The sequence below is a fragment of the Chironomus tepperi genome, unplaced genomic scaffold (assembly GCF_022539635.2).
Source record: "Chironomus tepperi strain 1889 unplaced genomic scaffold, CSIRO-AGI_Ctep_v1 contig_85, whole genome shotgun sequence".
Classification (NCBI taxonomy): Eukaryota; Metazoa; Arthropoda; class Insecta; order Diptera; family Chironomidae; genus Chironomus; species Chironomus tepperi.
In genome coordinates this window covers 2,258,925-2,285,795 of record NW_027226207.1, presented here as the reverse complement: position 1 = coordinate 2,285,795, position 26,871 = coordinate 2,258,925, and the positions used below count along the sequence as shown (strand labels likewise).

Sequence of the window (26,871 nt, the reverse complement as noted above, 5' to 3'; positions counted from 1 at the left end):
CTCAGTGAACCTTAGAACTTGACTTTCCTAGACCAGCTGATGTGATGTCAAAATGTCTGGTCATTAGAACTAAGTAACGTCTAAGATTGAACTTGAAATCGGCTTATATTAAGTATGACTTAATTAAAGCCAACTTCAAGCTATGATCTTAAATCCAAAAGTACTTATTGACTATCTCCTCTCCATACTTGACCTCACATCATAATCACTTCATTTAATAGCCTAATCCACCCCAGAACATCTGGATCAACAACACTGCCTATGCCTGTATAAAGAGTAAAGAAATCAGCATGAACATGTAGGATATAAAACAAATGTTTTCCTTTTCAGACTTATCATTTGTGTGAAATAAAAATGGAATGCTTTTTGCTTCTCTTTTCCTCTATTTGCTGCTGTTGTTCCTCTTATATCATTTTTCTATTTTTTTCTCATCTCTAATAATGAAGTAAAAAACTGGGAAAGAAGTCGGATATCTAGATATGTGTAAATAACAATTTTCTTTGTGTTCCTTCATTCATCAACTCTCAAAAGTACATAGAATGTGAACAGAATGAAAGCAAAAACACAACAAATGTGCATTGCAAATTTTCTTCTTTTTTTGTCTACAATTTTTTTCTTTTTTTCATTATTTTTTTTTGTATAAAAATTTGTACGATCTTCAATTAATTTTATATTCTCATTTTTTGAGCAAACATTTAATTGTGTTCCATCATTATATTTTTTTTTGATGCATTATCTCCTAGTGTATCATCATTTTATGTATATGTATATCATAATAATGTATTGGAAAAAAAATCACTTTAATTCTACTGACTACCTGATAAAAGTTTGAATTTTTATGTATATAATATGCATTAGTTAATCAGTTTTTTTGAAGACTAAGTCGGCAGTTGGAAGGGGGTAGTGGGTAGATTGGGGGTGGTTTGTGGATTATTGCGATGTATTTTCTTGTTTCTCATGAAAATGTTAAGAACTACGCATATTATTCTGTTGAGCTTTTTGCAAGAAATCGATAATTTCTAATTATTGTAGTGAGTCATCTAATTTGGTCTTGATACTCTTTTTAGGTACCGAAAATGTTCTTTCTCAATTTCAGCACTGTCATTTTGACAAGCTCTGTGACTCTAGATGGGAATCGAACCCACATTCTCAAAAGGATTACATTGCACAACATGATCTGCTGTTTCAACTATTCGACTATGGAGGACTTACCTTCGGATTTGCAGGTTTGTCTACATTTGACTCGATACCACACTAATATGGCTCAATCCTAATAGAATCCAAAGTGTCAATGATCCTGTCTTATACAAATTGCTATTGATATGTTGGTCTAGGTTCAGTTCTTTTTACGACGATTACCAATATGGTCTGTATTTTTGGATAGATTTCAAGGATATCAAGTATTTGTCCACAAAGATCCAATATCATCCTCCTTTAAGACCCTGATATCATATTTTGATTTTTCTTATAAGTTTACCCTCAGGCATCAACATTAACTAGAGCTCGAAGTCAACTCAGAATTTGTATAGAAAAGTCGACTAGAATCGACACGACTCCATACAAAATTCGAGTCGACTTCAATCTCTGACATCAACAAAAACACCACAAACCCCCACATTATAATATGATATTATTAATATCCATTTCTTTTAAAAAATCCTAACTATTTCAAATTAATGAACGTAATTAAATTGAAAAATTACAGAATGTACAGGACTTGAATTCATTAAGTAAAAAAAAGTAGAAGAAAAAAATAATAATTTTCTCAACCCTCGTTTTTCAACATTGCATTGATTAATATAAAATTAAGTTTCATCTCTCATTTTCACTCCTATCATTTTTATCACATCTATATTCAAAAATAAAATATATAAAATAATAAAATATCTTTAAATTTGAATCCTTGATTATATCAGCATTTTGCTTGGATCGTAGTTTTCAAACAACCATTTTTGAGCTTCTTTGTGTGGACTACATTCAGACATTAATAGCTTTTGATGATCGCTGCTTATTTCCATACACCTGTCTGATGATTTATGATGAAGCTGTTTAGTATCAGCACGATATGTCCAGAACTGAAAAACAATATTGTTGTACCAATTTTTTATCATGAAAATTTATAGCATCGTCCATACCTGATTGCCTTTTCCACCATGACAAGGGTATAGAATAACATCAGCACCTGCATAATCCAGGCACGCTTCGTCTCGTCTAATTTCACCCGTTTTCGATAGCATCCAATACTGTTAAATTGAATAGAACATAGATTGAAATTGTTAATACTATGCAGTTAATATCTTAATAAGATTCAGCAATTAAATACATGGTTCATGGGTTAGCAGCAAAAATTATTATAGTTATACTTATTTCTCTTTTTATTTAATTGCATTATTACTAATTACTCTTTCATATCCAACACCATTATTTGTATGTAGCGAAATAAAAAAAAATAAAATAATATAAGGAATTAGATGAATTAAGATGGAAGTAATGGGAGATAGTACACTCGGGTAATTAAAGCATCCAACACCATAAAATGGAAAGAGAACAAAACTTAATAATATCCAATTGAAATGTTAAGCAAACAATTTGTTTTGAGGGTTCATTCACCAGCAATACTTATTAAGTATTGCAATAGAACTAGCAGTAAGTGAAAGATTTTGATTTTTTTGATTGATTCTTTGATATACCTGATTGCCACCTTGGTTATGACAGGGCCATAACCCAACCGGCCCTTGTAAATCATCTGGCTTAACAGCAGAATCGACACACATATTTGAGGCATTATTTCTGATCTATAGATTGAATAGATGTATTGAGATATATTTGAAGAGAACAAAAAATTATAGCTGTGGATTGTCATTGAGCATTGTGGGTATCCTTATCATATCAGCATGATTTGAAGTCATCTAACCACTCACAGCAGGGCTCCAACTATTTTACTTACAGATAAACCTTAGATATGTCAGATCCCACACTGCTCTGACACCACAAAATCACATACTGATCATTTAAATCCAATAGACTAAGTGAAAACAACAAAAATGAAAAAAATAACTAAAAAGTAGGTGGAAAGTATAAAAAATGTTCAAAAAATAATGGATATAACAACCAATAATTTTTGCTACTAATCAATTCCGAAGATCTCATCTTTATATTTACTTGATTTCCACCCTGACGATGACAGGGATATAATGAGACAGGCTTTCGTAGCCCTTTTTTACCACCTTGTGCATCAAGACATGAGCGATTTCCATAGCCTAAGTTTCTCACCTTTTGATTGTTTTTTGAATTAATTAATTAAATTTATATTTTGTGGATTAAAATGATCAAGTAAAATTTGTATTTTGGACTATAAAGTCTATGAAAATGAAAATTTACCTCTCCTTGTGCGGCTGCATCACCTGGAATGAACTGTAGATTTAAACATCATTAGTAAATTGATGTGATTAAAATGACAAATGCTTATAATTTTTTTGAGGTATGAGGTAAATGCATTGTAATAGCAGCAGCATAATTCATGTCAAAATTTGTAATTAAGGTCATCAATTCTTTGAGTTAATGACTAGCTAATGCACTTTTTATAGACAATTTAAGATACTGCTATTTAATTGACAGGAGTGGTTTTTATAGAAAATACTTAAATCTTAAAGTTCCTGTACTCACCAATTCTGGGAAGATATTATCGAGATACCATTGGAAACTTTTGCATTGAAGATCCTTCCTCAACTTAACTCTGTCGCTGATGTCACCAAAGTCACCTTTGTCAGAACCAATTCGTTGATAATAATACTTTGAGTAATCGTCCATCCATACCTCTGTAAAAAGAATCTCATTCAACCCACACGTCTTCAAGTCTTATGACCTAAAGTAATAAGTTACCTGCCAATCTGATGGAATTTCTTCTCAAAACATTTACGCCTGTTCGCCACTTGTATGGAGATCTCTTTCTGAAGATGTGACCGACATGAGAACATGGAACAATCTCGAGAGTACCGCCGCACATCCATGTCTTAAAACTCAACTCAAGATTCTCACCACCCCAAATGTCAAAGTCAGGATCGTACATTCCTAAACGTTCGAAGAATGCCTTATCGATTGAGAACAATCCACCAGCCATAGTTGGTGAGAATACAGGCTCTGATGGATCTTTATGACGTTTTCTTTCAGACTCCGGAACTGGATGCCAATTGAACTGTAAATTCCAATCAAATCCACCGACTTGAACACCCGTTGAGTCATGATAATGATATTGTAGAGTTGTATCGTCAATAACGTCAATCACAGGACACACAACTGTTGTTGTGTTTCTAGCAATTCTATCTAGTAATGGCTCAAGCCAACCCGTTGTGCATTCAATATGCGAATCTAAGAATGTCAAAACAGGTGCTGTTGCTTCGACAGCTCCTAAAAGTCTGGCACGAATTAAACCTTCACGTTTTTTGGCTCTCAAAACTTTAACTTTTGGATAATTTAGTAAATAATCCTCAAGTTGCTTCCTCAAATGTGGCATATCAGAGAAATCATCAACCAGAATAATTTCCTTTATGAGATGATCTGGTGATCTGTCTAAAATTGAATGAACTGACCGCAATAATGTCGACCATGCTTCATTATGGAATGTAACAATCACAGATGTTTGGGGTAAGTCCTTATTATAATCCTTTTCGGACTCTTTACACCATTTCGTACGTGGATCGGGAAGACTACGTCTTACACTGATGAGATCAGAAACATATTGATTAAATGCATTTTTCACCCATCCCTCATCGACCATCTTTTTTACATCAGCTGTTAAATTAGTTGGCAATGTCACTGGCTTACCCAATTCACCTGCGAAATGAGATATACACATAAATTTTTATTATCTGTACGCATCATAAAATATAAAAGAATATTGCTTACCAGGACTTTCTAAACCTAAATCATTGGGTGGTGGTATGAATCCCACATCCTCACCATCCTTCTGTCCAAAACGCTTCTTTGACGGAAGTTTAGACTTTGTCGATGACGGTTTCTTCTCATCACGTTGTTCTTGTTCCTCTTGTCTCACTTCCTCTTCATGCTCACCAACTATTGCATTAATCATATCATTCTCATCAACTTCCGGCTTCTCAAATGGATTAACTTGTGGGAATTTCTTATTTACAATTGCATTAGCAATTCCTTCATGTGCATCTTTATAACTATCAATGATGAAATTTTTAAATTTATTTGTTTTATCATATGCTTTGGCATTATGTTCGTCATGCTGCTGTAATAATTGTGGCGATAGTATAACATTGGCATCTGATGAGCGATTATTATCGGAGAAAAAGAACACAACTGTGAACCATATTGCAAGTATGGCTAAGAGAATTTTAAATAGTGATGATTTTCGTCTACAAATCATTTTTTATGTCTTGTATGCTTCTTCTACTGTCTATATCTTCAAATTTCCAGGAATGATTTTCAGTCGAGAGATTTATTATTGCAGATATATATGTGCTGGGGATATGTGTTATTTAAGATATGCTACTGTAATGTGATTTATCGAATTATCGACGATGTAACTGATTTTCACGATGTCATTTTCAGATGTCTTAGGTCTGCAAAGAAAAAAAAACGCACAAATAAGAATGAATAACATAATTAGTGTCACGTCTGTTATGCAAAGAGATTTTCATTTAGTAACTTTAATGAATATAAACAAACAAAAAACAATCACTGCGGGTGAGAAGTGAGTAAATGCTTATATAAGCGAAAGAAGCAAAGTTAGCAAGTAAAAGTGCATCGTGTGCAACTTTTTATTTTACTTCTTGTATTCATCACTTCTTTTCCTCTTCTTCATCTTTTTCTTGCTCAATATATGTTTTGTTAGGGTTTATCTCTTGCCGAAAGTTGAAAGTAGCTTAATGTGAAGATAAAGCAACAATTAGTTGAAAGGATGTTGATGATGTTGCAATGGAATTTCCGACTATTATTGTTAAATGAGGAATTTCAGTTGCACTAATACTTAATTGACCTTAATAAGGAATTTTCGAGAGTTTGCTTTATCTGAGTAGTCTGTTGATTATAGCAAACAAAGATTTACTCAAGCATTGCTGGATTGAGTTACAAATATCACATACTTGTTTTCTTTGAGCAATTCTTCTTATTCTTATAGTCAAACCAGTGCCGCACATTGTCAAAAATATCATTTGTTAGCCATTAGACAACCATTAAGTCTCAGCCTTATTGTCTTGTACATGGTCACCTTGGCGAGTCTCGAGATTCTCTTGGTTAGTAGATGTCACAAAGCACGCTGAGCTTAATTTCTTGAAGTTGTTGCTGATAATACTGTATTTTGTCACTGTGGATAGGATTTTTGTTGGCTTCTTTTTCCATTTTGGAAAAGGCGTCGGTTACAGACCTCAAAAACATCGTCAAACCCAAGTTTTGACTTAGCGTTCCCTTTAGTTCCAGGCCAGCTCTTCGAAATACACCTTCCAGGGCGATATTAGACAACTCATCACCTTGTCTCAGTCCGGTCTTACACTCAAACAAACTTGAAATTGAGCCTTGGACCTTCACGCCACACGATACTCTTGCAAGAGTCGCTCTAAGCAACCTTATCAACTTATGCGGAAAGTTGAACTCTGCCATGATGCGCTAAAATCACATACTTGTTTTCTTTGAGCAATTCTTCTTATTCTTATAGTCAAACCAGTGCCGCACATTGTCAAAAATATCATTTGTTAGCCATTAGACAACCATTAAGTCTCAGCCTTATTGAAGTCAATTTGGTCACAAAGCTGAGCCTTGACTACTGTATTTTGTCACTGGGATAGGATTAAGCATCAAAAAATTCAATTTTACGCTTCTAAGACATAATCTCTAACAAGCATCTCTAACACGCTTTATGAATACATTCTAGAAAGTGAGCGTGCAAGTAATTGTCACTTGAAAAAGCATTGCCATCTTCAGAAACTCTAAAATTCATCTCAAATCCCACAAATTACATCTAAATCCCCGGTATTGTCTAGTCCCCATTCAACCCATCGTATTATGTTTCAGACATTGCAAATTAGTTGACAATTTTTCATCTATAGCATCAACGATATGACATTAGATGATGATCATCTTCGTCACCATAATAAAAAGTAATTATTTAGTCATTGTCAACATAAATTTAATGAGAATCGTTATGACATGCAAAGCAGCACATTTTGACCTTCCCTATTTTTTTCATCAAATGAAATGTGTCTTAACCAGCTTCGGAAGTTGCTTGCAATTTACTACTCATCATTGTGCAACACTGTATATCGTAAGTATTTTGGAATAGACAATTTGCTGAATTTAGCTGAAACGGTATGCGTTTGTAAAAGAAGTGAAGAGTTTGAGCATCATGAGAAAGATGAAATGAAAAGGCTTTAGTGAGGGCAATAAAACTAAGCAGAAACAATAAAAAGATTGAAGTAAGTATCGGAGAAAGAAAAGAAATCAATTAAACGATGAAAGCAATGAACAATGCAAGCATTTTTACTTTATTTCATTCTCTCCGAAACCGCCTTAGGTCGTGTAGGTAAATACAATAATAAGAATAATGAAATAATTGAAAGATTTATGGAAGATTAAAAATCATTTGATATTTTATGTCGAGAAGGTTTTTATGAATCAATGAAATATCTCGTTTAATTGAATATCCAATTTTTTGGTGAGAATAATGCCGTAATTCTTAAATTGAGCATCGCATGATGATTCTTGATGTGAAATTTTGCTTGTTTTATGTGATTTTTAAGAGATTGAGGAAGTGAATTCGTGTTATGTGCATGGGATTTAAGGTGAATGTTCAGAATATTAAATTGAATTCACATTGATCAAATGTTGGGTGTGTTATTAAGGCAGTGGTGGGTAACCTATGTGTTGCGACAAAAATGTTTGGAAATGCCATGAACCGTATACCGTGTCGGGGTCCTGGCCACCAAACTGTGCCGCCAAATATATAAGGTTGACCACGACTATATTATGGTATTCCAGTAGAATTTAGAGTTTATGGACTAAATAAGTGAATGTTCGAATGCTATCTTGCTGACCTATCATTAAAAAGCATTGAAAAGTCGGTAAAAATCATCAAACAGCATGAATAACTCGTCATTTGAGTAAACTAGATCTAAAAACTTGAGCACGCAGATTTTGGAATTTTTAAAGCACATTCAAGCTTTGTTCAACTTATGTTGAACCTTAAGCATCGAAAATCAACACAAAATCTAACAATAGCCATATAAGTACATCCAGATCACTCAGTACTCAAATCATTCTTCAAATTCATAACATTCATCTCTTCCTGAAAGTCTTAAAACACCAAAAAGCCTTTCCGCATGCATCCACTCAACATAAAATCGATTTTTGAGTTTGTTGATTTTAAAATAATTTTTATATCCACAATAAAAAAAAAGTAACCGCAAAATACTTTTAAGTATCTCATCAATCTTTTATGCTGCTTCTTTGATGTCAAATTGAATTGTTAACTTTACAAAATGGCCTGAAGCGACAAATTGTTTAATGAATATTTTTTCGTCTATATGAGCTTGACCTTTTACGTAAAAAAAAAGGCTATTTGAATATTCGTATCTCCTGCAGATGGAAGAAAGTAAATTATTTGTCAATCTCAGTGAAGCAGCGGTACATAGTGCTGTTGGCAATAAAAAAAAGGCATTTTCGCCATACCAATCTTAAAGATGAATCTTCAACCAGCATAATCAACTCTGAGGATAATGGAAGTCAGCATGTCATGACTTACTGTATAAAGTCATTAATTTTCATAAAATTTAATATTAATTTTATACCAACGCCGTAGCTTCAATATTTCATAATATTTTTTGACTCATGCCAGAAAGAAAAAAACTATTTCCGCGAAACTCCTTCTTGTTCCTCCTTAAAAGAAATTTTTATGCAAAAAATATATACATAAATGAAAGAGAAACGAGAATAATGTCAAAGGCATAATGGATGATGAACATAAATATTTTTTTTGTGTATATACAACACAAAATGCACATTTTCATCAGCTTTTATCGATTCCGCTTTTTTGAATAGTTCACCAACCATTTCTCTTGTGTCATATTATCATAATGTATCCCAGTGGTAGACAACCTTTTATTTTAAGCGGCACACCTTGATGGTGAGCGTCAAACAAAATCTTACACGGCATACAAGCCATTACTTGCTAAATTACAAGAACCATGCTCCGATTTGGAGTCTGGATTACTACAAAAGGCTTGCCATTTAATTATATTGTCGGGCTTATCACAAAATTCGTACAAATTAACCGTATTTGCATCCAACTGACATTCTCTTAGAACCTACACCATGTTGATTTCGGAGTTCCAGAAAGTCATTTCCCCCACCTTGACGGCTCATTGCAATTTGTACCAAACTACATCGCTCTTAAATGGTATCCACAAGGAAAACGGCGATCCAAATCTCCAGAAGCTACTTGATGCAGAACAGTGATGAAAGAATGTCAGCTAAAGGTGAAGACAGAATCTGGGACAGACAATTTGTACAAGCTAGGTCAAAGAGTCAGATGGAAAGATTCTTATTGTAGGACATAGGAACATAATTCCAGTAAATTAGTAAGTACTAATGTTCCGCGACACACAGTTTACCCACCACTGACACATTGTATCCTATAAAGACTTGCAGAGTGAAATGCCACAGACAATATAAGTTGATACCGGGCGCTTCTTAATAAGTAACTTTCCATTTTATTTATTATGTTATGCGTGATCATTACATTTGACTGTCTGTATCTATTTTTGCAATTTAAATTTTTTTCTATTAATTTTATTTTATTTCTTTCTTTTCACATTTTTCTCACCTTAACAAACAACACACAAAAAGAGAAGCAGGCAAGCTTAATAGAAGAGAAACAAGATGAGGCTTTTAAGATGGGCTTGTGAAATTTTTTTTAGTCTTTTTTCGATTCAATAAAATTATTATTTTTTTCTCCATATTAAAAAAAAAATATGAAACTTTCGAGTGGTATTTTAGTAGACATGAAAGATACGTATTTGGTATGCTGGTTGATATCATTGCTATTGTTTGTAGATATGTTGGAGGAGATTCTAAAGAAAGTGCTTTAAATTTAATGGCAAAGATATTTTTGGAATCAAGGGTTTATTTCGGAGGATGTGGGTTTATTTATGGTATCTCTGCTTCTTATCTACAACATTCTTAAGCTCTCATCTTAATGAAACTAAGAAGGAGGCTGGGAAATTATGTTTTTATCTAAAAATGCTATTTAAATGTCATAATTATTTCTTGAATCTAGTGTTCGGTTAAAGTTACAATTTGAATGCCAATAAGGTCAACGGATCCATGCAAGCCTGCAGTTTTTGGTCGGACACGACTTAGATCAAATTGCTTTAAAACAAAGTATTAAGTGATTTTTGAGTTAGTTTCTCAAACAGCATAGCATGTTCGTCGTCGTATCAACGGTATGACGGTAAGTTACCCGGACGGCTGAAATCTACCCATTTTTGAGGAGCATTATGCCTAGGGTCTATTGTCTAAAACTACATAATTTTCAGATTCCTTAGACAGAAATGCAATGAATTTTGTCTTAAATTCTTGCCAAAACCCCAAACAGAACCTCAATTTCCAAGCTCACCTACCTTCTTCTTTAACATTTAATAACTAAATTCCTAACTAAACATTTTTCATCATCATATAAAAGCGATAAAAGCCTTGAATATTACATCCAATAAAATGATTTTTTTCAAAGCATCTCTCAATGATATTTAACGCATACCAACTCGACGATGAGTTAAAACTTGTCAGTGAGAGGAGTTTATGAACAAAAAGAAGTAAGTATAAGTTGCTTCAATGCAACACATCATGTCGCCTTATAAAATGCTCAAATGTCATGACAGGTAATTAATTTGATGTTAAACAGATGAAGTCTCTTGATTTGCGTTGGTTTTTAATGTGGATTTATGTGTCTGTACATGTCTTGAAAAAAGTCAAATTGGGGAGGAAGAAGCAAGACATTTTCAAAAGAAATCAATCAAGTGAAAGTCGAGAAGAAAGGAACCTTTTTACTTGTAATAAATTTTTAATCATACTCATTAACGAAAATCACACATTGTCTTGAATTGGTGAGGGAAATACTGTAATTTACTCAATCGATTTTTTACGGCTTAAATTTATTTTCTAGCCACCATAATTTCCCACCAAAGCATGGGAATCGACTTGACAAAGAAATGTTTTATAATTGAGAATTTTTTTGTAAGTTTGGGAACTAAAGTAATGATGGTTGGTGCTTGATGATATTCTGTTGGTTGATTTTCGATGGATTAAATGAAACATGTTTGAGAATTGACAATGTTTTGTGGTTGACATGGAAGTTCATTATAAAGAATAGATTCTAAATATTGGATCCAAATAGTACAAGCCAGTTACCAGAGCTAAAATCCAGCACCAAGCCTGCGTTACTCTAGTTTGGTCATACGGCCAGAGTCACGCAAGTTAGGTGTCGTATTCGGTTATAATCCAGCACCATGCCGACACCGGATGATATTAAGACCCAAATCCACAACAACATAAAGCACTCCACAAAAGCAAATACACAAAATCAATTCAATACCGTAATTCCTTAAAACTCTTTATTTACAAAGATGTCAAGTGACAAAATCCTACTTATTGAATTTCCAACTCCCACAAAGAAGCTGACACGAGTCTTCACATTTTATTACTTTAATTTAACCAAATGATTTCAAAATTTAGCACGTAATAAGAATTTCATCAAGTTACATCACAATTGATACCAAGAAATTCAAGAACTCCAGCATTTATGAGCTGTTGGGAAATGTAATAAGACTATAAGAATATTCCATTGATTTGGTTTATTCTAGAAAATTCATCACAAAAGTAAGAAGACTTTCATGGTTAAAATTGTCATGGAAATGGCAGAAATTCCTACACACAAAGTGTTGTCATGGAATCAACTTCAATCAGTCTAAGATGAAAATCATTCTAAAATATACAAAGATTCATCTATAAGATGTACATTGAGTGGCATGTATTGTATTTGTTCTTTGTTCGATGACTGAACAACAATTTTCCCTAAAAACAAATGTTGATCGAAACGTGTTTGTGATTTACATGCGGGGTCTGTGCATAAATGATGTCAAGCTTCTAATTGGACCTTAGCAGGCAACTTGAAGAAGAGATTCTCAAACTATGATTTGCAAGACTTTAGGTAGTAAGGCAAGGAAACTCAAAAGAACACCGACGTCACTTCCAATCGACCCCGAACTCAAACAATTGATATTTAAATGCGTTTAATGCAAATAGATCTAAGCGATTGATTAAATATTTGACATTTCCTTCATCAGCGTACGACTGATTGTTTTTGACAGCATGTTTAACAATTTATCCATTTCTATTGATTACCATGAAATGTAAAACAGAATGAAGAAGATGAATCCAAAACATAGAAAGTGAAATTATGAATGAATAAATTTGACCGATTTGATTGCTTTTCATATTAATTTTTCAACGACACATTTCTCTTTCTAGCAACATGCATAGTCATCCATTCTCTCTATTTACATCAAAAATTGAATTATTCAACAAAAAGGTCAGCTGGAATGAATGGAACTTGTATGATATATTTATGGTATGATATTTAACTAAGCTACAAATGAAAATAAAAGAAATTACGCAGACATTTGAGATGATGAGACATTAAGGTAACAAATCGGCATGTATCTGTTTCTTGAGTTTCATCACAGCCGAGCATTGATTTGTTTTATGTATACGGAGCATTTGTTTACAAATTAGGCAATTTAACTCTTTTTTTCCTTCAAAAATAATTTACTTTTAAGAAGAATATTTTTGGATTGAGAGTTTTCAGCTTTTTTTGGGTATGTAGGAATTACTCTCAAATTGTCTGGGTTAAATCTTTCGATTTATGAAACATAAGATTGTTTTCAATTATTTTTGAAGCTGAATTTCATAACAGGGGTTGATATACTTCCGAGAAATGCATCATGCCGAGGCAACAAGAGCAATATGGATCGACTAACGTTGGAATGTTGTAAACACGACAACAAAGTAACAGATGATAAACAATTGGGATCAGAAATCAAGTATCTGGTCGCACTTATCCATTTTAGACAGAATAAATTGCATTTTTAATTGTATCGACCAGGAAACTTCAGAAAAAAAATCAGATTAACGTCGCTAAGATAAGCTGCTGGAACTGACTCTTAATTCCTCATCCAACTTGTCTTAAAACGTCAAAGGAATGAAGACTTCTGTTACCACAATCTACATTCAACAAGTCTATAGATTTGACAGTTTGCGGATCATGAATGATCAGTAGTTCATTTGAGGTCAATATAGTCTTAGTTCTAAGATTCTTAAACAGTTATTATAGCAACAAACTTCTGCTGACAATCTTTAGTAATTTCAATTTCGAACCTTCTTTCTACAGCAACCTGTTCTTCATTACGGCATCAATATTTTTGAACAATAATGCTCTAAGCCCAGTTCCAAGAAATTCCAATTTCCCAACATCATCAAGTCACCATTAGAGAACACCAACCTTAGAAACAAATTAGTACTCCAGTGCGAGAAATGAAATTTTTCATTTCAAAAGAACACAATTAACATTTTAAGCTTGTCAAAAACTTTTCATTATTACACACATCAATGCGCTAAATGCGCTTAAGTCACACCCAATTCGTTCACGCGAATTCATTTCAACATTTTTCTTTTTATTTCTATTCCTTTAGAGTCTGCTTATTTTAAGAAAATAATATACATTCTTAATTATAGGATTATATCTTTCGAAACAAGTAAATGATGATGATTGAAGTTCTTCAAATGTTTACAACTTGTTTATGTAATATGCAAGCACATCAATCTGCCAACTACCACATAAATTAAATATCAACCGCAAAAAAAAAAATAATCTCAATTTTTATTTAATGGTTCAATTATCAATTTCAGTGTCTGTTTTTTGTATATTGCCAATAATGTCCGAGCGGCACAAGTGAAGAAGGCTTCATCATGGACCAATAAAGGCTCTGGTATGACGATTTAAAGAATCTGCCTCTTTTTGACTTCCAGATTGCTGGCAAAAATAGACAAATTCCATTTGGTGTCAATAAAAGAGGTTTAGGAGTGCCTTTAAAGTTACATAGCGAAACCTTCTTCATTTGTGTCGCTCGGGCTGCGATATAGATTACGAAAAAGAAGATTGCCGTTAATTGATCTTAACAAATCAATATTGACTCAATGCACGAGTCTCTTCCTGGATTACTGAAAAGCATGCAATAAATCACAAACTTTTTGCATAAATCTTATCGAGATCACATAAATCCAATTTTAATTTTAATACAGCTTAGAGCACAGAAAATAATTTTTTTAATGAAATTTTCGTGACAAAATGATGAAAGAATGTATTTTTTTATATCCATAAAGTATGTAAAGCTATTAAAAAAATTATTGCAAAAAAAAGCCCTTTTCAACAGTTCACGATCATAAATCAAAAAGGTTTATCACAATGGAATGAAAACCGAACACAAATTTGTATTCTTTAACAAAGCTCATCACGAAATCGATAAATAATACAGTATAAAAATTTGCAAGCTTACATTAAATCCCTGCTAGTGATAATGAATGGTGAGAAATACGACAAAATTGTATCAAACTTCTTCACATTTTTTTAGTCTATATTTTGTGTCATAATGCGCAATTTATTAGTACTAAAAGTTAGTCAGAGATTTGATCTAACCTTGAAATTTATACTCTGGAATTTAAGGTGAACTTAAGCGAAACAAGTAAGGTAAGTGATGGCTTAGAGCGCATTTTGAAGTTGCCTCTAGATTTTAAAGGTTTTAAGCTGTAGCCAGAAAGGAAGTTGACTAAAATGTTTTGAAAACTTTGAAGACCTAGTCTGACAGGCTTGCATTTTCTGAATCTTACTTGGACAAGGCTGCAGTTTTGGACCATACTTAATAGCCCACCTGCAATTTTGGACGAGTTTGAATGAAAAGCAACTTATTCCGACTACAATCAGACCCGGATTGTGTAATTTAATATTCAGCTTCAATTACTCCAAGACATTCTGTCAGATAATCAACACCCCAATCCTTCAGTAATAAAATAAGCACATAAAAATATTTTTCTCATCATTAAAATACTATTACTCAAAACTATTTGCCATTGGAGGTCGCATGACAGCATCATTGTGAGATTCAAGAAATGTCAAACTTCTCAGTTTAATATTTTTCTTTTTTTTTTTTGCAATGATTACAAATCCATGAACCGTTAGCATTTCTCCTACACCGTATTATGATTCTTTTCACTGCTTATTGCTAGTCGCTTTACATTTTCCGGTTTTATTGAAATTTAATATGGCATCGAAAAATATTTTGGAATTTAGAATGAGCTATAGCGATTTAGAGCAGAGGGGACTTAAAATTCATATGAAGCAGTTCTGTTTGCTTCAGTAAGTGGATGAATATTCGCATTTTAAATCATATAAAATCAGGTTTTAGAATATTCTACATTGTTATAGCGGAATTGTTCAATTAGCATATTGTATATGTGATGGAACTGACAGTGTTGATGATGATAAGTCGATTATATCATGATTCTTTCAAGCTGTAAAAAGTGAGAACTAGAACGATTTTTATCTAATTCTTTACCTTGAATATTTTTATCTGCTGTATTGATTTTATTTCGTTATGTTCAAGGTTGTTTATGTTTTATTACTGGAACTGGCATTATCTCTTGATTAAATTGATTCATTTCGAAAAAAGATGTTGATTTACGGATTAGTCGCAGAATAGTTTTGAATGCTGCATATGTAATCCGTTGATCCAATATTAAATAAACTTATATCATATTGTAAACATATGATATGAAAGGCCTAGTTTCATAATATGTAAATAAATACCTCAAATACCGCAAAAGCACTTCAATTTTATGGTTAAAGATTTGCATGGAGTGTGGAGATTTAAAATGTTAAAGGTCTGTGGCTGATTGATTTAGAGATATTGTTAGGATCTGGCTTATGTTGATCAATGTTTATAAGTATGATATCATAAATGTATTGGGTAGGTAATTGAACCCACATGCTTACATAAAATTGACATTAAGGTTCATGATCTGCTGCCTAAACATTCGATCTCTAGCAGATTCACTTGCTTAAATCTTAGGAAACTTTAGACATTGTAGAATCTTACTAAAACGCTCGAAAGTTCTTCAGAATTTAGAACTAGAATTGGCAGGACTTTGGAATTCCGGACTCTAACTTTCACCGTTGAGTCTACACTCCAGAAGAAGCACTTCCAAAATGGAATCCCGCCAACTCCAACCAACTCTGCTTAAACCTGTCTAAACCTAATCCATCTAACTGTAATCTGCATAATAATCAAAGTTCCTGAATATTCCAACAAAATAACAAGTAATTAAGAATTCATTTTATTAATTTATTCAACCATCTGATTAAATACAGCTTCTAACTTTTAAAACAACTTCTTTAAAATACATCCCTAACAAATGTTACAGTTCATAAATTTTCCAGACACTGTAAAATGTGAACAAAAGTGTTGTCTACGTGGATATATAATTCCTGACTCATGTGACGTATTTGCACATCATTAAATTTTTAATAATTATAGATACTTTTTCATGCCAGTAACGAGCAATTGCAGGAAGACAATTTTTAATAATATGAAATAGCTAGAAGGTGTAGTCGAAACGTGGTGAAAATGTGAATAAAAAGTGATTCATACATTCCAACTTAAACTTTTAAATTGATCTCACTGTGGCATTAAACATCTCAGAAGCTTATTGCATGATTGTATTGCTCATAATGGAACCATAATTCAATAATAAGCATAAATTAGCTGATGCTACTGTAAAATATGTTACTAGATTTATATTCCTTCATTCTGCATATAACTACGATGCAGGAATGCGGCAGAAGACTACACTGCTGCTAATTTATGAATATTCACATCCATTTCTGTAGAAAGCAACACAAAACCATGTTTAATTTGATTGTCAACTTAATTAAATTATTTAATTTTCACATTTTTACCATCTAACTGACTTCCCCTATCGCCAATTCGTCGAAATAATCATATTTCACTATATTTAATGAATATTTTTTTAGAAAATTACATCCATGTGAATTAGACAAAAAATTAACACAATGAATTGTCAGTCACACTTTTTGTTGCTCTTGAATTAAAAGCACACGCATATTTTACATCTGATTCCGTTCCACACATTCATCACAAATGATCAAAATGTTCAATTGCACAATAGTTGAAAAAAAAAGTCAAATAAATTTTATGCTTAGTATAAATAAACAATAGTTTACAGTTGCACGAATCTACCGAAATTTTGGCGCTTAAAATAATTAAGCAGTTTTAATTCCTTGTGACCATTTAATTCGTTAATGTCTAGCTTGTTTTGTTTAGATTTGCTCATTTTTCTAGCACCTCTCGCGCAATCATTAGTGACTACACCGCTTTAATATTTGTGCCTGTTCATTATTTTTTTTTGTTTTGTTATTCGATGGTAATTAATGCTTATTTTTGAAGAGTATTATTTTCACCATTTGTTCGTTTTGTCATGATAATTAAATTCAGTTCAACATTCCCATTTGCACACCCTGTCTGTTGGCATTACAATGAAGGAATGGAAGAAAATAGTTAGAAATGCTAACAGTGCATTTACATTGATTGAATGTGACGCATATTACAAGCCATAATAATTTTGGTACATAAGATGTTGAAAATTTAACGGTTTTTTGGAATTTGAAAATTTAACGACTTTATGAAATTTGAATTATTCGAAGGAAATTCAAACTTTTGGCGGAAAACTAGAATTTCATGAAAAATCAAATTAAGAAGCCAACTTAGCTATAAATAAGAATTAAGTCCAACAGCCAGCAACTCAACAATCCCAAACTGCCAACCAATCATCCAAACTCACTCCAAATACTAGCAATAATCTTGCGAATTGCGCTCAAAAAATGTGCAAGACATGACGTAAGATGAATAATATTCAACTATTCTTTATGTTGGACACCAATTTTCTCTTTTTATAGTCGACACGGAGAAGAAAAGAAAAAGAAGACATTAAAATATGGAACAATGAATTAAATATTTACAGATTACGTCATTAAGTGAGCTGTCTAGGTAAATATTTTTCTATAAATATACATAATCAGATATTATCGCTGGTTTATTGAATATTAATTGATTAATTACAATTTCAACAAAAAAAAAGCATCTGTCGGTATTCATTAAATGTTCCCTTTATTTAGCTTGTGATTCCGCCTTATCAGAGACACGATAAGAATTGATAATAATACATTGAATTTCATCATATTCTTTCTTCTTTTTTTTTTTTACTCGACAGTCTCGTTATTTGGCAGTTAAATTTTATGACATTACATACTGACAATGTAAGTAAGTAATTGAAACGAACAAAAAAAAAATTATTTCCGACTTTTTCGTTCTGATGTCATAAAATTTTATCAATTTTATTGAACAACGTAGCAGAGCTGGATCAAGGTAATATTAGGATTACGTGGCAATACCTGACTTCCTTACTTCGCTAGCAGTCCAGATCAATTGTGATCCAGGACCAAATCTTTTAGCTTATGTTTAAACATGTTAGCCTGCTAAGTCAACGCTATTTGCAGATCAGAACCTCGTTTGATTCCGCCTTACTATGTTGCTTGGATTGACGGCCTTCACAGCGAGTAGATGAGGTTGGTACATGCTGGAGTTATTCTAGGAGCGGCTTTGAATGGTAGCCTTTAGAATGGCAGTTCGAGTAATCAGCCTCATCCCTAACTCCACTCCTTCTACTATCTACCTTACATGTTGTTAACAATTTTCAATTTTCGTATGAATATTGCGACATGACAGAGAATGAAAAGGAAATGTTGTGAAATTTTTTTTTTTGTATAGGTTTAATTGATAAGCTTCCTAGTACTAGTTACTTCCAATGTCAATCGAAATTCGAACTTTTTTTTCAGAATATTTCCGCATGGTAAGCAATAATTGAATTTGAGAGTAACTTTATAATTAATTAAATGAGAATATAGAATATTCATAAAAGAGCCACGCTGTATGAATGTAAACTACTTAATAATTTGAGAATATTTGAAATCTAAGAGGGGTTCTCAATGCTATCCGCATTCACATTTTTTTTCTCACAATAAAGTTTAATATATCATCTGCTATTTACATAAGCTACAGATTATTGTTTGTAGTTGTAGTCAAAATAAGCACAGGTGACCTCTAAATACTCAAGATGTGGTATCTTATGAATAATATCATTCGCCATGTGAATGATACAGAATTGAAAATTTGGAAAGAAGAAAATGTGCAAAGATTGATTGATTAGGGGAATTAAGTAAGCTGTTCCGACCTCCTGTGTAGGTGTGAAATATTGCGATGTTTTTGATTGTTTCAGAGGATTTAAATGAAATTTGAGAAGCTCTTTTTGGATTTAGATTGTGAAGAAAATGAGAATGGTGTAGTAGGTAATGTGCAATATGGGATTATGAGTCATAAGTCTACTAGTGTATCTATCAGTGAAGCTCAAAATCAATTGTTTATCGTTGTGCGTTGGAAAGAAGCTGTCGATAGAGAGAGCATTGCATTTGATATTGATAATTAACAGCGATAGACCCAACTTTGGGCGTCATCTGGGAGAGGTCATAGATCAAAGCGAGTATGGACGTGGGTTCGATTCTCAAGAATCCCCCATACCCCCTAAAGAGCCCCACGTAATAAGCGAACGACCCCTTTCACTTTTGACAACATTATCATCCTTAAATCCACAACAATGTGTTAAAACAGCAATAAATAAACTAGTCTGTGCGATAAAAATATTTACAAACTTTTAATTAAAACCCAAACACAATTTCACTCCGACACATAATACAAAAATAAAGAGCCACGCTATCAAAAAAATATATAAAATAATTCCCCGAAACTGCTATTTTGTAAATAATTCTAAAGCACATTTTCATAATTGCTTTTAAAATATTCAAAAATTAAAGTGAATTAAAGTTTTTCAAGAACTAAAGTGAAGGTAGTTCTAATTTAGAATTTGAATTGTGCTATATATTTCAAAATAAAATGCTTTGTTAGGCAGACTAGCTCATCAAATATTCATGTACCACGAGTAACGATTTACCTGGCAATTTAGCTCTTGTCGAGATTCAAAGATTCTCAATGACTTTTTTGTGTAATTCATTGGCTTGTTTCGAGGAGTAAGGAAAAATCAATATTTCATGACATTTATGTTTATCTGATATTTACAGTAAAAATCAACGCAAAATGTACACAATTCCACATATAAAATCCTATTTATAAAATTCCCCAGCATGTACTTAATTTTGCCATACCCAACCATAAAATTCTTTAATCTGACAATCGGGTTGTTTGCAGATGACGTTAAGGCATTCAGCAATAGTAAATTTGCATTGTATTTACATTTGTGGATTCTTCGTCATTAATGCACGATCCCCAAAACATATTCTGAGTTCTTCAGCCATAAAACAACCTGACATTTCGAATTTAACCTTTTCCCTTTGTCTTCAAAGATGTTAGTGTTCTAATAAAAGCCCCAACATCAATAATTAAGTGCTAAATGTCTCAAATAACTTGAATATATGGTAACATATATTCCCAAGGCAATGATAATACAGAAAAAAGCATTACTTGAATACGTAACTAGCAAAAATGTCATGAAGAGAAAATGCGTTTCAAAAAATATAAAAATACACAAATAAATCAGATCAAGGCTTTTAACATGAATTTTTTACTAGATTCTTTTACAAAAACTCACACTGTTATCTCATATATCTTCATAAATGGATCAGTTTATTTAGCAAATATTCACTATTCTTTACACTTTTTTTTCCTTTCCTTCAGAAAATAAATTGGAAATGCTTGTTTAATGCGTTAACGTCGAAAATATTTTGAACGATACAGTGAAAAAAATAATTCTGTTTAAGTTATCAACTAATACAACACGTGGAATATTTCTGGCAATAAAAACTTCCGACTACAATAATAAAATACTATAAATTAAATAATGAACATATGATGGGGAAACAAATGAGGACAAATGTTTTTATAAGTGGAATTTAGAGCGCATTTTTATGAACAATTAGTGAATAATTTTAAATAAGCTAATAAGCTATAGAAACTTCCTTGTTGCAGACCCCTTTAATCAAATGGCAGCCGTTATTTGCGGATAAGACTTGTCAAAAATTAAGTTAGTTCGACTTAGTTGCGTACCCTTTACATTTTCAATTGACTTTCTTTGGACTCTTCCAGGTATGCAATACTGATCCTAATAAGAGTACGACAAATGAAGCAAGTAGAGTCGATGGACGAAAAATCCTCTTTATGTAACCTTGAATTCCTGAACTCAAAGTCGACTAGAATTTTTTATGTAGTCAAGCTAACTAAGGTCGACTATTCCATACAAAATACAAGTCGACTCTGTATGAATTCAAAATGCGCTCCTGCTACGACGACTATCCTCAATCCCCAATCTATTAGTCATGTCAATATAACGATCTAACCGACAAAACAATTGCAAAAGCACTTCACAAAATAATTTATGGAACAAGCGCTAGCAAAAGCATTGCCTTTATTGTAAAATTCAATTCAACGACGATTAGTCATTCAAGTGAATGTCCTTTAGATTGCACAAGAATCGGATTATTCATGATTCAAACGGAATCTTCTCTAAAATAATTCAACCAATGTCAATGTTTGCAAACTGGTTTTTTTTAAGTTGCCGTCGTCGTTGTCTTTGGTACATGAACACAAGCAAGATGTACGATATTTATATAAAAATCAGTGAATCTTAATGCTTGTCGTGAGACACAAGAAAAAATAAAGCATTGCTCTTGTGTTAATTAATTGCACATGGCTTAATGTTGACAGTGAGCGTCTGTCGTGATCGCTAAATAAATAACTGGAGATCCGTAAAACATTCTAAAAAAAGAGCCGTAAATAGGAAAAGATATTCACGCGACAAGCATGTTTGTGCAGCTACTGTACCTTATTATACATCTATTTTTAAAATTGAGTGCAAAAAACTTTCTGTACAATCCGTGAATATTTTAATAATGCAAATTATAACTGATTAATAAACCTAATTGATCCATTCAAATTCACTTTTATTTTTTACTGTCTTAAACAACACAAAAAAGTACTTTTCATTCACACAATATTAATAAACTAACGTGTGTATCATCATCATTAATGCTGCTTTTTTTTACTCTCTTTTTTTTCGTGTAAGATATAAGATTGTGTGAGCCAAAACATTTTTATATGTAAAAATGTAAAAATGAAGTTAATGAAATAAAAGAAGGAAAAAAAACAGGTTTTCTTGTGACTGAACGACGTCAACAACAGAAATAAGTTTATCTTCTCTGTACTTCTTAGTTTTTGATATAACTTGCAAATGAGCAGTTCGATAGATTTTTTCAATAAATGTATCTGGCTTTTAACTTCACGTAACAATTATCTATTTCATGTACCTTGGCAGTTTATAGAAACAAAGAGATCATGTTGATGAATAATCTACTGCATAAAGTTGGAGTGGATGGAAATGTTGCGGTACTTAACGTGTGTATGGTTTGCGCGCATTTCTATAGATTACTTTGGTCAGCAGTTTTGTATGATATTTCCAGTTTTAAGATGTTTCAAGGTTTAGAGAGGATCGACAGATCAAGAATCTAAATAGAAAGTTGATCTGTAAATTATGTTCTTTGGCCTTAAAGGTACTTGATGACTTGATAGTTGAGATAACGAAAACCAGAATTCAGGGATATTACTTTGTAAATGTGAAGGTTAGATTCAAGTCGAAGGTAACTCCACCCTAGAATAACAACCAACACAAGTCATCTCAGATTCACATTAAATTCGAGTTAAGTAAGCACTGGTCATACTAGTGTGAATATACACTTGTCAAACTAGTATACGTATGGTAAGCAGGATGATACTGGGTATAGTGAATACATACTCTAAGAGAAACCAGACCCAAAACTCTAGAAATGACCAAAAAACCATAGACCAGGTTAATAACCTAATCAAATCTCAATGCTATATGCTGTATAATCTCCAATTTATACTATAATTTCCAATAATCAACACCTTTCTATTTGATTAACTCAACATATCGGATACAAATTCTCAATGAAAACTACAGTATCAAAGTATGGATTCCCCAACTCACATCTGCTAAAAGCTGCCAAGATTCGAAATTCAGACCTCCTCGAAATACAAATAATTGATCTAATCAATATTTAATTAAACACACTCAGTCAGCCAATAAACTGAAAAAGAGCAATAAAACTCATTACGGATGGAAAGATAAACATTTTAAGGAGAACAATTGCCGTTAATGTCTTTGTGAGAACAGAAATGAGGAATTTAAAAGAAAATAATGGAACTAAAACAAGGCAAGAATCTTCCGATATTATCGATATATGTTATGTGACGTTCGATACATTCGTAAGACGACGGTATAGAAAAAAAGAGAGAGGAACAACCGTATCGATAGGTAAGAAGAAGTAAAAAATAACCATAAACTGCAATTTTCTGACGTGTCTCTTTTCTGCTGTTTTGTTTTTTCGTGATCTTTAGAGATCGTGGATTTGAATGCGAGAAAGGAATTGAATTGAAATTTTTTTACTAAATAGTACGTTATGTAGGCGCAGACTGAACATATTTCACCGTCATCATCATCTTATTTTTTTGTAACATTCAGACATCCATCTACCTCTTATTTTCATGCTTATGCTGATGATTGTTGTTGCCATTGATTGCCATCGACGAAAAAATATGCGAAAATGTCAAGAGATCAATGTGAAGATGGGATGGGTAGGTAGATACAGCACGGAAAGATATTTATACAAAATTGTGCAAATACAGATTGGAATTAAATTCAAGAAACAGAGCAAAATTGCTTTTGTAATTTTAATTAGATCTATCCAATGTTAAAACATTCCAGTGTGCACTCATCCATCCATTCAATTTTTTTAACATTACTGAGATTCTTTCCGTGAAAACTACAGTAGATGAATAAAATAAAACCAACTGCATAAAACTTTATGTATACATATAAATTAATATATAGATAAATACTCAGTTCAGCACCAAAGCTGTTAAACTTTCAAACTGTAAATCATTTCGGACTGAATGAGAGAAGAAAAACTTTTTTTTTTTTGAGCTATTGTGGTGGAGGAATTGAATGGATGATACATGCTTATATGTTAATGAAAAGCAACATTCGGCAACTATCAAGCAATTAATATTAAAAGTTTCATCGGATTTCCATATTTTTTTATAGCTCGAGGCAGAGACTTTAGTAATTTGTTAGAACTAGCAAGTTTGTCGGATTTTTGCTACACAAAAGGTTTAGTGTTGCATAAGCTAAATTAAGTATAGTTAAATGACACTTAATAAGAATTTCGTGATCAAATTGCTTCTTGGCTGAAACGAATTCTTTAGTGTCGTAAAGTCGAGAACAATAGTCCATTTGTGAACTTTCGGAAGGATTTTCCGGCTACTGTGAAACAAAAAAAGGCATATTGAGGCTCGTCGCACGTGTGACGAAAATAAAAGTCATAAATAATTCGGAGTGATTACATTTTTATCGTCGACCAGAAAACCCGACAAAAAATTTATCACATGCAGCAAATCCTCAATGCCCATTTTTGTGATAATTGAATTCTTGATTGAGTTTTTATATAAAAAATCATGAAATTCTAATTTAAAAAAGAGATAAATATGCATTCGTACCATCCACATACGGTATCAACTGTAACAATTTTTTTTAATCACATGTTTTTTTTTAATGATAGAGCATCAATTGCATCGCATGTTTATTATGCTGATCGACAGAAGTAGAAACTTTCATCTAATTTCTTCTTTCCATCGCTATATTTAGAGAAACTGGTAATGATGTCCGCGAAAACGTGAATTGAATGCGCATTTTTTGGATTATAGACCACTCAGGCATAGCTGGTCAGTCAAGTCATAAATAGTTAGCCAAATCATAGCTAGTCAGCCAAATCGTAGCTAGTCAGCCAAGTCAAGACAAGTCAACCAAGTCAAGACTAGTCAGCCAAATCATAGCTAGTCAGCCAAGTCATAGCTCGCCAAGGAGTTGACCCACCTCCTCTAATCCAGAAAAACACTGATCTAGTCCTGATCTAGTTATTTGCTGTTTTTCACTGCATAAGGTTCAAAAACCCTGATTCTAGATATAAAAGCTACAAGCATCTCATAATGAGCCAATCCTGTTATAAGATCACTCAATATAACAGTATTCAATAGAGACAAACTAGCCACAACAGCGCCTGTTCAGCAACAGCTCAACAAATCGCGCCAAGAAAGTCCATTTAGTTGAGTCAAAATAAGATCAGTACAAAACTATTGTTAATGCTAGTTTACGCTTATACGGAAGTTGAGGAAAGTAAGTAAGTGTATCATTATGGCCATCATCATGCGATGATAAAATAAATGACAGAAGAGAAATAACAGTGATTGAATCAATTAATTAATAATGAGAATCGAAAAAAAAATGTATCTTAATGGATCGATGGACGTCGATCCATAGCTGTATAATTGCAATCATCGAAATAAATAGTAAATAATAAGCAACCGTACACTCATATATGTAGGTTTTGAATCAGAAAGAAATGAAAGAGTATAAAAAATCTTACCTGTTTCGTGTGTCTATTATTGTTCTTCTTCACCGACTCGCCACGTCCAGTTCGATGATGATGATGATGAGTCTCTTTGCTTTATTTCTTTCGCTTTTTGCCTTCTCGTTCGTAGTTATTTGTTATGTTTCCTATACACTTCGGCGAAATGTTGTAAAATGTTGATTTTACAGTTTTATAGCACTCATGAGTTGCTTTCTTCTCCTCTTATTAACATTATTCTTAATGTGAAACCTCTTCTTATTATTACTTTTCAATTATTAGTATTGATTCATATTTCAATGCGATTTATAAATGTGTGAAATTACTGATTATGATAGACTACTTTTCTACACAATTGTATCAAACTCTTTTTTTTTTTTTTTTGTTGATTTATTTATTAATAATCACAATGTCGAACACAAATTAATAAAACTGCAATTTCTCTTGGCCACGAGTAAAACAAAATCTCTGTTCTTTATTTCTCTGCTGATTATTATTATTATTATGTATATATTTTGTTGTATTTAGTTACAGTGGAAATGCTAAAGATATCTTATCACACACAGACTATTTTTAAAAATATCCATGTACATATGTGAGCTTAGTTACTTAACTTTGCCTTTGTCGAAGTAATATTCACTTGTATCTTATTCAGAATGTCATGACAAAACAAAAAAAAAACTGTTTAATAGGAAACGGAGAAAAAAATCGATAGCGACAAAAACTTTTTTTTTATACTTGATATGATAAAGGAGAGAAAAAAGTGAGAAACAACACTTTTCCGCAATAATGATATGTATTTAAATATTATCTGTTACATATGTTTTAGTATAATTCACAATAATTTTTAAAAATCCACTTCAATTCCTTTCTGATAATGTTAAAAAGAATCTTTTTCTACAATTTTCTTCTCCTTTTTTAGCCTGTTAAATATCTACGTACGTTCAATATCGAAGGAAAGAATGGACTGAATGTGCTCACTATAGCGACTGGTATGAAATTTATGTATACAAACGAGTTATAAATTTCGAGAGAGCGGTGAGAGAGAATTGTGACAAGTTTAGTGGAATTGTTGGATATAAAAAGCGCTTTATGATGAGGAGAGTTGAGTGTGACGGAATTTA

The 26,871-nt window shown here is 32.4% G+C and overlaps 1 protein-coding gene across 2 annotated transcripts; it reads right to left on the bottom strand.

Annotated features, from left to right (window-relative positions):
- Positions 1–1,491: 1,491 nt before the first annotated feature.
- LOC139086603 (putative polypeptide N-acetylgalactosaminyltransferase 9) lies at positions 1,492–26,740 on the bottom strand. 2 transcript variants are annotated; one of them, XM_070635110.1, is made up of 8 exons: positions 25,766–26,740; positions 4,906–5,588; positions 3,883–4,833; positions 3,667–3,818; positions 3,382–3,414; positions 2,691–2,795; positions 2,136–2,243; positions 1,492–2,075 (listed from the first exon to the last, which is right to left on the bottom strand). In XM_070635110.1, the coding sequence occupies exons 2-8, from the start codon at positions 5,390–5,392 to the stop codon at positions 1,908–1,910; spliced, it is 2,004 nt and encodes a 667-aa protein (XP_070491211.1). In that variant the 5' UTR covers positions 5,393–5,588; positions 25,766–26,740; the 3' UTR covers positions 1,492–1,907. The 2 variants fall into 2 exon arrangements, with proteins under 2 accessions (XP_070491211.1, XP_070491210.1); XM_070635109.1 differs by lacking the exon at positions 2,691–2,795 and adding an exon at positions 3,163–3,273 and having other exon boundaries at positions 25,766–26,739.
- Between the last annotated feature and the right edge of the window lie 131 nt (positions 26,741–26,871).